Source organism: Nymphalis io, chromosome 18, assembly GCF_905147045.1.
Source record: "Nymphalis io chromosome 18, ilAglIoxx1.1, whole genome shotgun sequence".
Taxonomy (NCBI): domain Eukaryota; kingdom Metazoa; phylum Arthropoda; class Insecta; order Lepidoptera; family Nymphalidae; genus Nymphalis; species Nymphalis io.
In genome coordinates, this window is record NC_065905.1 from 3,098,265 (window position 1) to 3,114,674 (window position 16,410).

Genomic DNA, 16,410 nt, shown 5'->3' on the forward strand with positions numbered 1-16,410 from the left:
CGCAGTGATCATTCTCAAAACACGGCGATATGTCTATTCGTCTGCTGTTTATTTTAGTTATAAGCGCAGTGTCTGCTCAAAATGATAATGATTTATTTGAATTGAATATTATACATTACAACGATTTTCACGCACAGTAAGTAATTTTTATTTTACTCTAATTTATCGCGCCATGTCATCTTAAAGGGTCACCATTCGCCATAGATACTGACAATGTAAGAAGTAGAAGAAACTGGAGGTAGGGCTTTGTGTAAGCTCGTCTGAGTAGGTACCACCCACTCATCAGATGTTCTATCACAAAACAGCAGTACTTGGTATTGTTATGTTCCGGTTTGAAGGGTGAGTGAGCCAGTATAATTACAGGCACAAGGGACATAACATCATAGTTCCCAAGGTTGGTGGCGCATTGGTGATGTAAGCGATGGTTAACATTTCTTACAACGCCATTGTCTACGGGCGTTAGTGACCACCTACCATCAGGTACCATATGGTACCATATGCTCGTCCGCCTTCCTATTCTATAAAAAAAAAATGGAAAACACACACACTGTCCAGATATATATAAAACCGGGCACAACAATATAAAGGATTGCTCTTTATTGGTAGCATAATTTTGCTAAATATTTCGCATCGGTATACATAGAAAGTACAAATTATGAGGTAGTAAATAGTTCTTCGACATTAATTTTGAACAATCGAACTCAATTTCGGAATTCTTATGCACCATTTAATTGTAAGCTTACTGAAGATGAAGTTTTTAAACAACTTTCTACCTTAGATCCACTTAAGGGACCCGGCCCAGATTATCTAGCTCCGATATTCCTGAAAAAATGCGCTAAACAAATGGTTGCACCACTAACACTTATTTATAATTGTTCTTTGCAAACAGGTATATTTCCAGCTAAATGGAAAATTGCTCATGTAACTCCGATACATAAGTCCGGAAATTCAAAAGATATTACAAACTATAGGCCTATATCTATTTTATCCGTATGTGGAAAGATTTTGGAAAGCCTTGTACAAAAAAAATCTACTATCATATAGCACCATCCCTAGTTTCAAATCAGCATGGATTTCACCCTCATAAATCCACAGCTTCTAATTTAGTTTGCTACGTTTCGGATATCACTGAGTCAGTCGATGCTACTGGTGAAGTACATGCAATTTACACTGTCTTTCTTAAAGCTTTCGATCTGGTTAACCATAAAATTTTATTAAATAAAATTGAATGCATACTCACGGTTCACTGTTACGTGGGTGTGAATTATATTCGGAAAACCGTTCGCTTTTAATGGTTTTAAATCCTTCGAGAGCAACGACAACTCAGGAGTACCTCAAGGATCACACCTAGGTCCAACATTCTTCTTAATTTTTATAAATGATTTGGCATTTGATATAAAATCTAAATTCAAGATGTTTGCAGATGACTTGAAAATTTACAGAACCATTGAAAGCCAAGCCGATGTCGAAGCTTTACAACATGACATTGATACTGCTTATTCGTGGTGCACAAAAAATGCTATGTCTTTGAACATTGAAAAATGTTTTTACATAAAATTTACTAGAAAGAAGTCGCCGATTTACTGTAGCTATAAAACTAATGATATGACCTTAAAAGAAGTTTCTAGTATTAGAGATCTGGGTGTTATCATAGATTCTGCTTTAAGCTTTCGACGACATATTGAGCATATTACATCTAAGGCAACTAAGATATCCGGTCTAGTTTTTAGGCAAATGAAAATATTTAAGGACCATAAATTGTCAATTCTTGTGTTTAATAGTATTGTACGTAGTATCCTTGAGTATTGTAGCACTGTTTGGAGTCCAGGATACCAAGTTCACTCCGACAAAATAGAGCAAATCCAGAAACGATTTCTGTACCACCTATCTTACACGGACTTTAGATGTAGTCAACTGTTCTCATACGAATCTCGTCTTACTCATTATAATATGAGGTCACTCAAGGAGCGTCGAAGGGTTGCAGATGTAATTTTTTTGTCTAAATTAATAAATGGCCTAATTGATGCACCTGAACTGCTCGAGCGTTTAAGTTTCGCAGTGCCACGTGACGGCAGCCGCTTACAGAATCGCAAGACGTTTTGTTTGCCTCATACAAGAAGCAATCTTGGTCAGCATGGTCCGCTGTATAGAATGCTATCTTTTGCTAACTGTTTTAGAGATACTATAGATATCTTTAACGATAATATCAGGGCCATTAAAAAGAAAATGTCTACACAAATGGGTTAATTTTTAGTTCTATTTTTATATTATTTAGTTACTTTTTAGTTTAATTTAATTGTGTTTTGCTTTTTAGTTATTTATTTTTATTTTATAGGTGATAGTTTTTATAAGTTTTCTTATGTTTGTTCTAATGTTACGCTGTAATTACTGTAATGTGTGTGTGTGCTAATGTAATTATTTTTTTGCTTTTAAGCCCTCATATAAGCATGTAATGTCCACATCGAGAAGACTCAATTGTAAATATTTTCAGTTAAATGTATTATTGTATGTCATTGTTGATTGTATAATTGTAGTCAGTTTTGTGAACTACATAAAAAAAAGGTAAATAAATGGCTACTCAGGCCTTCACAAAGCTCTTCCGGTAAATAATGTCATTTTCAGGTTTTATTTACTGTAATAGAATAGAACTAACTTACACACGATCTGCCAAATTAAATAGACGTTCAGAATCAAAGATTAAGATGTACCCATAGACAATTACAATTTTTATTAATTTTATTAATTATAATAAAAATTGTAATTGTCTATGTAATTGTGTAATTGTAATCATTACGCTGCTCGAATGCATATCAGTGGAATGACAAGTTATAAAATTTGAGAGCCGAGATGGTCCTGTTGTTGGAACCCATGAAACATAACCATCGTAGATCTCGACTTAGACTAATTAGGTTTTATACGTATTACGTTTATTTGGTTAGGTTGGAGGACCTCCAGGAATTCCCCGCTTTAACAAAGGTTGTGTCGTCCTTCACAAAAATCCCTTAATTAACATTTAAAACTTAACTCACAGGTAGCATGATTATTTTACTGTCAGAAGTACAACTGCATATTACGATTTACTAGGTATATTATGTATATCAGAGTACGATAATCAATAAATGAGCAATTAGTGAAATACGAATAAATTACAACTGAATTACGTCTTAATGTATATTTTTAGTTTTGACCAAATATCACTAAATGGTGGACCATGCAATCCTACGGAAGGAGACTGCATCGGTGGCTTCTCTCGCCTCTACACCGCTATCATGCAGGTGCTGGAAGCTGAACCCGACTCTTTGCTCCTCAATGGCGGGGATACTTTTCAAGGCACCATCTGGTATAACTTTCTGCGATGGAATGTCAGCCAGCATTTTATGAACATGTTACCGCACGATGCACATGTAAGTTTTTACATTTATGAATAAAATACACTTAATCTGAAATAAAATGTCAAAATGTCAACTCCTAACGGTTAGGAAACTATACGTCTATCAATTAGTTATCCAACAACATAGAATCACCCCTATCACGCCGACGAATACAGTAAGCAACGGGTCATTAAAAACGTATGTCCACCTGTTATATGTCGAACAGTTTCAGCCAAACGACAACATGATTTTAAAGCAGTTTATTTGTATAACAAAATAAATAAAATAAAAAATATACATCCCTTATTTAATTGTGAAGCTAAAGTAATTATTAAAAATTGGCTATACTACAAAGTAATTATTAATAATTTTGAACTGTTGTTGCTATAATATTTTGTGAAACAAATTACACATATACACACACACACACACACACAAACACACATAAAAACACACACATACCTACACACTCCACTCTAATATACAGTATGAAACAATTGTTAATCACTTATTTTTATTTACATAGAACGATATGACACTAAAAAATATGAGAGAGGACACTGATTTCTGTAATACAGGTCTTTGAGCCTAGCTCAGAAATCAGGGTCTTCATTATACTTTGTAACTTTGTATGTGAATGAAGATTATTTATTATTATTATAATAAACTTTTAAGTTTAAAACACTAATTTGATATATAGATGATAATTGATAACTTTTGTGCTATCTGCCTTGAGCGTCCTCATGTTGACAATATTATCGAAGTGAATACAATAGTTACTCTTATTACAAACTAATATCTTTCAACCGTATTATATAATAATCTAGTGTGTGTGTACATATAAATAGGTACTTGGAAATCATGAGTTCGATCACGGCGTGGAAGGTCTCCTGCCGTATTTGCGAAAGCTGCAATCTCCAATGTTAGGTGCTAATGTTAACACGACCTTCGAACCAGAGATGACGCCATATATAAAAAATCATATCATCGTTACACGGAATAAACGGAAGATTGGAATCATTGGCATACTACTGCGTACGGTTGGTATAATTTTTTTTTTTGTAATATACATATATGTGAAAACTATAAAAAGTACTAAAATTTTCTATGATCATCTTAACTTCTTTCAGTAACAATTAATACGTTAATAGTGTATAGGTGTCAACATTGTCTTTATAAGCAGCGAGCACAAACGCTCGCGCCCCGATTATTGCTGTACAAATTGTACTGTTATTTTGATTTTATAACTTTAGTGAGCAGCGAATATCCAAGATCAGAAGTGATAGGATCCTTGTGATTCCACTGTGTATCCACTATGTATTTTTGTTTATTTGTCTACCATCAAATTGTGAAAGAAAATTTTTGAGTCGAGCTGAGAGCGAAGACATAGCAGGTACCATTCGCGTACTCCATAAGGTAGGCTGAGACGCGAAATGGATGCAATGATGGCGCGCCTTAGAGCGTTGGAAGGTAAAGTAATGTAATGAATGTGCTATCGAATTGAAATTATTTTTAAAACTTTCCACTATTCTGTAACACAAATTAGTCAGATCATTTATTTGTAGTTAGAAAAACCTACAGTATCAACTACTGTAAAATTAGTCTTTATGAATGTGGCAAAAAATTAAATAACACAAAATAGAATTTAAAAAATATTTTTCAAGCTGTACTTAACAAATGCCATTTGACCGGACAAGTTGACGTTCCCCTTTTTATTTGGATCGGTTCATCACATAATAACGTTTTAAATTAGTTATTTTCAACAATAACGAATAAAATTAAAATTATAAAATACGTGGGTTATTTCAAAGCTTACAAATAATTTACTAAGAGAATAAGTATTTACATAGTTAAAAAAAACGATATTCTTATAAAATGAAAAATATGCGATTATCGCAAGATAATTATGGCATCAATCATTACTTTAAAAATAAATTAATCATCAAAATGCGCGTAAAATTGTAATTCCCTATCTGATAGTTGTAATCTTTTGAGATATAAACAGTACTCTAAGCTTTGTTAAGATAATCATGTTACACTTCTTATATTATTCGCATCAGCAAATACGGAACGGGGCGTGATCAGTAGGTACTTGTTAATATGAAAGACGTAACACAGTGCTGTCGCACTCAGCGGTCCCGTCCGTTACCCACATTAAATACAAGGAACATATTAAAATTCATTTATTAAATGTAGAAGCATTTACTTATTGACAGTTAATGTAAAACCAGGTTCGAAAAAGAAGATGAAAGAAAATGAGTAGGTATTTTTTGTCCAATTTTATAATTGTTAACACTTTTCATGTTATATCTAAAGCAAGAGCCGAGATAGTCCAGTGTTTAGAACACTTGATTGAACGATCGATTCATTAAGCTTTGCAAACACGTTGTCAGTGGTAAAGAAAAAAAACGTGGTACATAACACCACCCATAGGCAATTTTTTTTTTCTATAATAGGTAGGCGGACGAGCAAATGTTAACCATCGCTTACATCACCAATGCGCCACCAACCTTGGAAACTAAGATGTTATGTCCCGTCCCTTGTGCCTGTAATTACACTGGCTCACTCACCCTTCAAACCGGAACACAACAATACCAAGTACTGCTGTTTTGCGGTAGAAAATCTGATGAGTGGGTGGTACCTACCCAAACGAGCTTGCACAAAGCTCTACCACCAGTGAAATCTAATAATTACATAAAACAATTACGGGTTAATATGGGTGTCAAATCGAATCTTCAAATGATTTGTTCTAAAAAACTTAATCAAATTTCATTTCAGTTTTCCGCACCAGTCGGACGAGTTATAATGGAAGACGAATTAGAAGCAGTTAATCGAGAAGCTGCCTTACTCACTAAGCAGGGCGTCGACATTATTATTGTGTTGTCACACGTCGGATATACCAGTGATGTGTGGGTATTAAACACCTCTTATGTAAAAAACGATTCGCTTAAAGTGCCTAATTTTGGTCATATTATACATCGTAAATTTTTTTTTTGTAAATATATAAATACTATCATTCGAAAAATGACCCACTGATTGATTATGGTTTCTCGGCTTTTGGTTGGTGCTCATTCCACCAAACTTCAGTGCAGCTTGGTGTATAAATTTCATCCGACACATGAAGTTTTTCTCAGGAAGTTTTCTTTACCACTGAAGATTAGATTATGTGTAAACACAAATTAATTAAATTTAACGAAAGGAGTGCTTACGCGCTATTAACACTGACTTGTGAACAAGTTGTCTTCTACCCTTTGGGCCATTCAGCTATAATATGTCCAGTTCGTTCGCGGTTGAAATCGGTCAGGAGGACATCCATATTTCGATTTTACAGATCATTAGCAGCACGTATGTCTTCGGACGTAGACATCATAGTGGGTGCTCACTCGCACTCATTGCTCTACAACGGTGACGCCCCAGACGGCTCGAGGCCAGTCGGGGAATACCCCACTATTGTAACACAAGATAATGGTCACAGGGTAATATTTTCATGTATTTTTATATAGTATTTAGTTCATGTTTTTGCACTTCGTTATCGCCAATCTCTACTTTTCTTTAACCCTTTTTTTTCTAGATACTAGTCGTGCAGGCGTCATGTTACACGAGATACCTTGGTGATATAAAGCTATATATAGATAAAGCTGGAAAAATTGTATCTTGGAAAGGACAACCTATTTACCTTGGCACATCTATTGTTCGAGGTATGCCATATTGTTATAAATTGATTATAATGAATCAGTGTTCAGGTTTCTGTCTGATTAGAAAGAGTGTATCATAATTAGTAGGTGTAGTAAGAGTCAACTAAGGTTTAGTTTGTCTTTAGCGCATCCTTCAATACCATTATTCTATCACCAATCAACAATACTTCAGCCATACTCAGTGTTGCCGCTTTCCTGATCAAAGGGTGAATAAGCCAGTATAATCATAGACACGAGGGACTTATTACTTCCATTGCATATTGGCGATGTAAGGATTGGTGGAAAATTTTCCAGTGCTCGTATACTCATTTGTCTGCCTACCTATTTTAAATCAATAAACAACACCTCAATCACTCCTAATGAAGGCGGGAAACTAGCGCATTAGCAAAAGCATTTCCAAGTAGAGGGTATCAGGACAAATCTAATAATCCGCCAAATCGAAGAAATAGTTCTTCTAATTTCTTAAAAATGTATAATACATTAAAAGAATTGAGTAAGCCAATTATGGTAATTACTTAATCAGGGATAAAACGTTATTTTTTCCAGATCCCCACATAGAGAGCCTGCTGGAGCCTTGGAGACAGGAAGTGGACGCAATCGGCAAAGAGGTGTTGGGCCGCTCCCTAACGGCGCTACAACGCGGCTGTTACCGCGGAGAGTGCAACATTGCCAACTGGGCTTGCGATGGTCTCGTCGATGAGGTGAACTACCTCTTTACAGAAGGATTAATAACTATAATTCTTAAAACCACTTAAAACCATGCAAATGCTGTCCTTAACTCAGATCGGCGATGACGTAGGATCAATTTCACATAACCCCGCACGACGTTCGTAGTGTTAATGTCAAATCATTAAAAAGTACTAAATTGTCTATGATCTCATTTTAATATCTTAGATACGATAATATCATTTCATTTAGGTATTGCATAAAGTTCAAAAAAATTGAGCCACGTCGAATTTTCAACTGAACGGGAGTGACACTACTGTAAGTTAGCGTTTTACATATAATATATTCCCCATGTGGTAGGTGGTAGGGCTGGCGCAGGCAGACGCGTGGGGCGCGGCGCACGTGTGCCTTATGAACGCGGGCGGCGTGCGCGCGCACATCGATGTGGGAGGTAAACTTTGTTTACTTTGTCTTAATTTTTATTATTATTATTGTATTCAGTTTCATTTACTTTATGAACGAGGATTGCTTGACACATTTCAGGAGCATCAGAGAAGCCTTTATTTAAATGTAAATAGTGAAATCCTTTAAAAATTAAATTTATAAAATAATTTTATAAGTATCAAAAAAAATCTTATAAAGTAAAATAGGTTGGCAAACTGGTGAATAGGCTACCGGCCATAGAAATTGGCACTGTAAAAAAATCACCATCACTTACAACCATACTTCGGAACTAAGACGTTATTTCTCTTGTGCTCGTAGTAACACTGGCCCATTAGCCCTTCCCGAAGGAATAAAAAAAGCACTGAAAGTTTCTACCACAATTTTCATATATTTTTGTTTGTGAGCCATTTTTAAGTAGAAATGGGAAAACATTGTTAACACATTTGTGAATATAATCAATTGCCTTACCGAATTATTTCAATTATCAATGTTATGATTACAGCAAGGTATCAACAAAGCCATAAATGGTGAATTACCTCTTTATGCATTTATTTAAAGCCAATTGTCAGCGAAGCTTCGGCCTGCATACATTTGTAAAACTTAGCACAGATATAATTAAAGATTTTAAATTGCTATTTAGATATTTAAAGCAAGTATATAATACAATAGAAATGTCGGTGAGTAGGTATTACTCGGACTATATTGTTGATAATTTTTAAACAGAAATAACGACTGAAGCACTGCTGATGGCGTTTCCTTTCGAGAATTACGTCCAGCTATACGATTTGAAAGGAGAGTATCTTCTGGAAGCGCTAGAATTCTCAGTGGGTGTTTCAATAAGCGACCCTACTAACTTCTCCAGCAGTCGGATGTTGCAAATAGGCGGTAAGATAGTTTTACTGTATTTAACTAAATTTGATGTAACCATTTATAGCAATTCTATTCACAGAAATAGCTATCATTCACAAATAGCGGAAACACTAATTTGATTTGTTGCGGTGTTTGGAAAAGTAGAATAAATGTATCTCATTTCAACGCTCGAGTGTCGTATGAGACTACTAAAGGTTTTTTTGTTAACACTAATACCATTAAGTCCTAGCGCCACTAAGACCAGGAGGGAAACCCGCCCAAGAATGACGGCATTCCCAAGGAAGATCGACAATCGACCAAACGACCGGCTGTAAAAATAAACCCAAATTCTACTACTTGCAGTGTTTTTAAACACTCGCGAATCTGTGCTTTACTGATAAACATATTAAAAAGTGAAATTGGCATCAGCAATTAAGCGGCGTTGTGTTGGTAGGCCTGCGCGTCGTGTACAACGCGTCGCAGCCGGCGGGCGCGCGCGTGCTGCGGGCGGCCGCGCGCTGCGTGCGCTGCGCCGTGCCGCGCTACGAGCCGCTGCGGCGCGACAAGCTCTACCGCGTCGTCTCGCAGAGCTACATCGGCGACGGCGGCGGCGGGTACACGGTATGACTTATATAGCGACACTACCCGGTGGGATATTTGTATAATCTGTTCTATGTGTTCTAGCTTAAAGTAAGCGCCTGTGCATATATGCACAAAGGATATAACATCATACATGCCGTGGCAGCATATTAACGAAGAAAATAGTTGCATATACGTATTTCTTGCGGTGCAATTTTTTTATGAAGGAAGTTCACCATCGAGTAGATGATTTGCTCCCGTCCCTTTCTAAAAAAAAAATAAAAAAAATATGGCCTAATTTCATAGCTTTCTATTTAGATAGTTTTGTTAAATCTTACACATATATAAAACTTGTAAATATTTACTTGGTTATCTTAGTTCTCAATATACAAATCCCACAAATTAGACAATAGGTTCTTTTCAAGATATGTACATAGGTATTTAGTATTGTTTAATTTATATATTTTATTGATATTTGACTGGGCTTTTCTTTATTGATTTACCTCCAGTATGTCGATCCCGGCACGAGGTGCCATAGACTGCAACTATATTTATTACTAATACATTTACTGTCAAAATGTAGGTAAGTCTCAGTAAGGTTATAAAAATAAGGATTAGGCAGTTTACATATTTCTTTTATTGCGCATTTTAAAGTTTCACGTTACATGGAACAGCTACGTTCTAAGGGCCGAAACACAAAAATGCGATGCGACGTCGCAACGCAGAAATGTGCGGGCTCGCACGTATCGTAAGAACTTGCGCGTTGATTCGTAAGTGCCGCACGAAACCGCATCGCAGTAATTCGCGTCACAGCTGTTGCAAATTAGCAGTTTTGTGTTTCGACCCTATCGCAGTAGTAATAAGATGTTAATTCTATTATAAACTTTAATATAAACAAACATGTTTGTTTATTTCAGATGTTGTCACAGAATAGAGAGAACCTAGTCAACTTGGATTTGGACTATGTAATGCTGCAGCGATACCTACGTCGACAAGGCACAGTCTTGCAAGATTTGGACGGACGAATTCAAATTGTGCATTAATTATTATTAATTATGAAACGAATTAATTTAGTTTCAATCTAAATTAGACTAAACTAATACTAAGTTGGCGGGAATTTTAACGAATTTTGTAAAAATAAAACAATCCAAACCGATCTGAAATTGATACGTGAAAATAAAAATTGACAATTATCAAAGGAATTTATTATAAATTTTCGAGAAATTATTTATATTTCTTTAAAACAGTCCATCTTTTTATAGTTATATTTTATTACAGTACATAACAATATATATGATAGGATTTCATACTACTATGTATACAGTATAATAAATAAGTTTCGTCATTTGTTAAATATATAAATATTTATATATATTTGTAATGTAAGTAGCAACACCGTGAGTCACTTTTAGGCCTTATTATATTAACATTGAGCTAGTTCGACTTTAGGAACATCTATTATTGGTAAATCTTTTTTGAACTGATCAATATCTACGATAAAATCTACATCGCTCCCATCGGCGGAGTTCTCCATAGCACCTTCGTTTCCTTTCAAATAATGTAGGGTTAAATTCAGCGGTTGTTCGTCATTTATTTCATTGTCATCTTTAGGCTTATTTCCCACTATCTGGAAATCAAAACACGTAAAATTAAAACAAAATTTAATACTTGCTGAACCGAAACACGCAGTTGAATCTTTTTTGAATTACGTTTTAAATGTCGATAAAGTTGCTATCGTGAGTGTTAAAATAAAATTAAAATGTATATAAATAGTGTTGTAAAGCAAATATTATCGAAACTCCTTCGATTAGAAAAGGACACATAAAAGTTGCTCCATTTTTAACAATACAATCGTCAGATAGATTTAAGTAAATGTTCACCTGTATAGATAATTTTCTAAATTGAGATTTATTCCCACTACCGAAGTGGTCGTCGATCCAACTTTTTACATCTGCAAGTCTAATTTGTTCAATCGCCTCTGCCTGAAATTATGTCAACAATATTTTTATTTGCAGAATATTATTAAACGAATATTATTAAAGACTTATTAATTAGGAAATTATTAACAACATACCTCTAGAAATAGTCTTTGGAATTGATATTCCCGACTAATTATCTCGCGCCAATTTCTCTCGACCTTTAAAAATTAAAAATATTTTATTAAGTACTTTCTTGTTATCTTTAAAAGAAATAAGTAAAGTAAGTAATTTTAAATAAATATATGTAATCATATTTTGGAAATGAATAACTCGACGGTAATTTATGTTTTCACTTTATTTCAAGTTACTACAGGTACATTATATGTTAGAGTTGCGTGAGCGCATGTCTGGCCGCCACCGGGGCTCACTCTCCACCTCGCCTCGTGTCGCGCTCTATGGTTCACATACCTCCTCCTTGAGCTCGTAGTCTGTGGTGTGCTTGAGCTGCGTTAGCGCATGTCTGGCCGCCGCCAGGGCTCGCTCTCCGCCTCGCCTCGTGTCGCGCGCGAACTTCTTCAGGAACGCCTCGATGCGCTGGTCCACGTGCGACACGCTACGAATGAAAATAAACAAGTTATTTTTTGTGATATTTAACCTTATAAATTGTAACAATTGTAATATTTTGTATAATTTCTCTCGCTATATAGTAACTTTATATATATATATTGAAGTTTTTTTTTTGTTTTCGATCTGTTTGCAATTAAGATTTCTCCTATTATCGTTTTCTTACTAATTCGATGGTATATTACCTGAATTTATCAACTTGAGTGTTAACCGTCACGGAAAATCCGAGTACGCCGAAGGTGTATCTCATCATGCTGAAGACGCTGTACCCGAGTTGCTCCTTGGTCCTTAAAACGTCGAACACCGGCTCCTCCATCAGCATCTATTCTAGCAAAAATTGACTATTTTACTCTAAGAATTGAGCCGTATAAAAAAATTATTTAAAAACAGCAATATATAAAAGCCACGATGCGGCTGACATGACGGCTACCGACCATCAGCACCTCCAGCGCCGCGGTGTGCTCGGGCGAGGAGGCGTCCCCCTGGTAGTAGTTGGTGACGATGCTGTTGGTGGACGCGCCGTTCAGGCTGCGCACGCGCACGCGCCGCTCGCCGCGCGGCAGGCGGTGCACGCGCACCGGGGGGGGGGGGGGTTAGTACGAATGGAACATTTAGTCCATCAATAAAAATCAATTGTAAATAGTCTTACTTCGGGGAATTCATGTTCTTCCAACGGTTCCCATTTAATTGTATCGAGTAAGTTTTCTGATATTCTGATAGCCTCGTGCCAAGGTATATTTCCCTGTACCAGCACCTAGGAAAAAAATACAGTTGTTAGTTATTTAGAATTTAAAATCGCTGATAATATCAAACGAGTTACAAACTCTCACCTGTAAGTATAACTTATCCAGTAATCTTTCGCTGAAATCTTGAAGATCCGCCAACGTAATGTTGTGTATGACGGCAACTTTATCGCGCGGCGAAATATACGGCTCTAGTAAAACATTCATCCGAATATCCCTACAATAGAATTAAATAAATATTTTTAATGCCTGTACGAATAGAATAACAAATACTGTTAATTATACACGAATGAAGCTAAAAAAAATAGAATACAAACAAGCAAGATGTACACATCTTAGAAGTTACCTATTTCCCTCAGAATTTTGAAAATTTGATATAGAAGAAATAACAAATGATATGAAAATAGGATGTACCTATCATAAACAATCAATAAAATAAATAAATACAAGTTCGTTCAAAATAATATTAAATTAATGTTATCAATAGATGGCGCCACTCACTTTATTAATGACACTCGTTTGGTTAAAGAGAATACAACTAGTTCGTAATTCATTTAACTAAAATATATTCTATGTGGCAACGGGGGGGGGGGGGGAGAATTTAATTCACCAACTACGACTATTTTAAGATGCTCAAAGCTCCGGGCTACGTTTGAATGGGACTCAGACTCATGGGGCAGGTGAGTGCGCGTACTTGGCGAGCTTGTGCGGCTTGATGAGCACGTTGTGGTACAGGCGCGCGCGCACGTCGCGCACGGCGGCGAACAGCGCGGGCGGCAGAGTGGCGCCCGCGCGCAGCGAGCGGCCCACCAGCGACACCAGCAGCTGCGGGCAGCGGGGTAACATGGGGGGGGGACCTAATTATCTTACTCGTGATCTTTATTTCCATTATTGAGGGGCGAACTATCAGAATTATTTGTGTACACTCGGAACTACTTAAATTATATGCAATTTAAATTATTCCATATTTTGACTTTTGCTGCTCTAAAATTTATCCCCCAATCCATACATTGCTGGCTTTGTCTAGAACGTATTAAATATAAAAAAAGTTACTTACGTGTAAATTTTGATTGTAGCCGCTGACTTTCAACGTGAACCCTTTATCGGAAACGTATAGTGAATGCGCCAGATCCGCCATGTTCGCCGGGTATACTTGTTCCTGTGGAAAATATATTTTATAATCCCCTAGCGAAAACTTACTCCACTGGTGGGAGAGCTTTGTGCAAGCTCGTCTGGGTAGGTACCACCCACTCATCAGATATTCTACCGCAAAACAGCAGTACTTGGTATTGTTGTGTTCCGGTTTGAAGGGTGAGAGCCAATATAAATTACAGGCACAAGGGACATAACATCTTAGTTCCCGAGATTGGTGGCGCATTGGTTATGTAAGCGATGGTTAACATTTCTTACACTACTAATGTCTATGGGCGTTGGTGACCACTTACCATCAGGTGGCCCATATGCTCGTCCGCCTTCTATATAAAAAAAAACATAATTATATCATATAACATTAGCAATTGATAAAAACATGAGTTTAGTTTCTCTTACATTTTTTTATTTATAGTCTAAGCTATTATAGTCACTAGTCAACCGCCCCGACTTCACACGGGTAGAATAAGGATCTGTTTAAAATATTTATATCGTAATATAACTATTTTGCCTTATACGACCCACGCCAGTAAAGCTCCCAGACTGCATGACTTTTAAAGACATTTTCACCAATCATCGGCCGAATCATATTTCAGCCGAATTACACGAAACGGTATTATTAATAACAGTAATAATAATAATAAATAACTTTATTCACCAAAAAGAGAAAGACAAAATTAAGGTACAAAACCATAAAAAAGAGTTAACAATATGATATTTGATAATTTGGTGAAAAGGTCGTAAGTCTTAGCTAGGCTGCTTTTCAGTCTATGCCTTGTACATATACTGGTAACACAAACGTTACATTCATTCATGATGAAAATAATGAATCAAACACATTAACCTTATTCGTGAATCACTCTATCCATTGGTGAAAACCGTATCAAAATCCGATCAGTGGTTTTTCGAGTGTATCGCGTTCAGACAGACACAAAAACGCGATGGGGGGTCTAGTAACAACTTTGACCTTGAGTTGAAATGACATTAAAGTTTGTCTAGTGTAGGGAAAAGTACCAAATGAGTTTTTTAATGAATAAATCATCCAAAACGAATGATATATCTTGCTATTTTTCACACATAATTATAATTACTTATTTACATAGACAAAAATAGACATACAAGAAGTTAAGCGTCGAATGCCTTCAGTCTTACTCTATAATAATAATAATGATAATGTCCTCCAGACCGATTTCAGCCACGGCGGCCAATCTCAAGAGAGATTAGTCAACTACGCAGGAGATATTATAATATCTCCAAGTAAAGAGCACAAGTATGTGCGCAAACACAAGTGCACTCTCTACTCCCTAACTCTCATACTCCGATGGGACGGCAATCCGACACGACCGGAAAGAGTTCAGGCGCAGGACCAACGGCTTTACGTGCTTTCCGAGGCACGGGTCTGCTACTGAGAATGTTCTGATAGAAAAACCCAATAACTTTTCATTGGCCGACCTGGGAATTGAACCCAGGACCTCTGGGTCTGCGGCCTTACATCAAGTCACTAGACCAACGAGGCAGTTACTTACTCTATACATAGGTATAAAAATATGTTTTTTTTTTAATTTGAAACATGTCATTTCGCCGATTTTATAGTTTAAACTTGTATGTAAAATTATACTAAACACAATTAAAAGAATTACCTTCAGTCCTTGTTGCATGACATCAGTCCAAAGATCGATGAGACACGCCCTAGAACGTAAGTATAAATAATTAGAATTTCTATAATTAATTACATATAATATTTTGAATTTTATGCGGAAAAGCATTCTCATTGGGTAAATGGATAAAGTACGCCACCAACGTTCGTAACTAAGATGTTATGTCCCTTGTAGGCAAGCGCGCTCCACCTTAGACTGTATCTTTACTTTCCATCAGGTGTGATAACAGTAAAACGCTTGCCTATACATAAAAAAAAAATAGTGCGTGTACTCTGACTTACTGGTCCTTCAAACAGGAATACAATACTAAGCATTGGTGTTCGGCAGTTGCATTAGTGATGAGTATGTGGTGCCTACCAAGACAGGCTCACACAAAGTCCCATCAAGCGCTTTGACAGTGTAAATAATAATGAATGTGATATCAGTTTCTCCCCCTAATATAAGTACGGCAATGGAGGGGATGGATGCCTCATATGAAAACGATCTCATGACATCTCCAAAACGAACTCATCACAGGGATTTTAGTAGATAACAATTTCAAGTACAAACTTTCCAGCGTCTCCTCCACATAAAAACATAACCATAAGTACAGTACAGTAACAGCCCGTGAATGTTCCACTGCTGGGCTAAGGCCTCCTCTCTCTTTTTGAGGAGAAGGTTTGGAGCTTATTCCACCACGCTGCTGCAATGCGGGTTGGTGGAATACACATGTG

The 16,410-nt window shown here is 36.4% G+C and overlaps 2 protein-coding genes across 3 annotated transcripts in view; one reads left to right on the forward strand and one right to left on the reverse strand.

Annotated features, from left to right (window-relative positions):
- Positions 1-10,689, forward strand: LOC126775537 (apyrase-like). The gene is made up of 11 exons (XM_050497552.1): positions 1-136; positions 3,182-3,404; positions 4,220-4,411; positions 6,150-6,280; positions 6,703-6,847; positions 6,943-7,069; positions 7,613-7,767; positions 8,093-8,183; positions 8,900-9,061; positions 9,480-9,646; positions 10,522-10,689. The coding sequence occupies exons 1-11, from the start codon at positions 30-32 to the stop codon at positions 10,645-10,647; spliced, it is 1,626 nt and encodes a 541-aa protein (XP_050353509.1). The 5' UTR covers positions 1-29; the 3' UTR covers positions 10,648-10,689.
- The window catches only part of LOC126775516 (nardilysin-like), a 22,378-nt gene continuing 16,186 nt past the window's right edge, over positions 10,219-16,410 (reverse strand). For both annotated transcript variants that reach the window (XM_050497511.1, XM_050497512.1), the window contains 11 exons: positions 15,680-15,728; positions 13,948-14,049; positions 13,585-13,715; positions 12,978-13,107; positions 12,795-12,901; positions 12,582-12,723; positions 12,333-12,469; positions 11,992-12,136; positions 11,679-11,741; positions 11,485-11,586; positions 10,219-11,231 (listed from right to left, as the gene is read on the reverse strand). In XM_050497511.1, coding sequence (XP_050353468.1) covers positions 11,028-11,231; positions 11,485-11,586; positions 11,679-11,741; positions 11,992-12,136; positions 12,333-12,469; positions 12,582-12,723; positions 12,795-12,901; positions 12,978-13,107; positions 13,585-13,715; positions 13,948-14,049; positions 15,680-15,728 — 1,312 coding nt within the window. In that variant the 3' untranslated portion in view covers positions 10,219-11,027. The remainder of the gene's footprint in view (positions 11,232-11,484; positions 11,587-11,678; positions 11,742-11,991; positions 12,137-12,332; positions 12,470-12,581; positions 12,724-12,794; positions 12,902-12,977; positions 13,108-13,584; positions 13,716-13,947; positions 14,050-15,679; positions 15,729-16,410) is intronic.

Excerpts from the sequence above, each read along its gene's own strand:
- LOC126775537 (XM_050497552.1), top strand. The coding sequence starts at position 30 with ATGTCTATTCGTCTGCTGTTTATTTTAGTTATAAGCGCAGTGTCTGCT. Across the intron at positions 4,412-6,149 it reads TTGGCATACTACTGCGTACG|TTTTCCGCACCAGTCGGACG; the intron begins GTTGGTATAATT and ends ATTTCATTTCAG. Across the intron at positions 6,848-6,942 it reads CACAAGATAATGGTCACAGG|ATACTAGTCGTGCAGGCGTC; the intron begins GTAATATTTTCA and ends TTTTTTTTCTAG.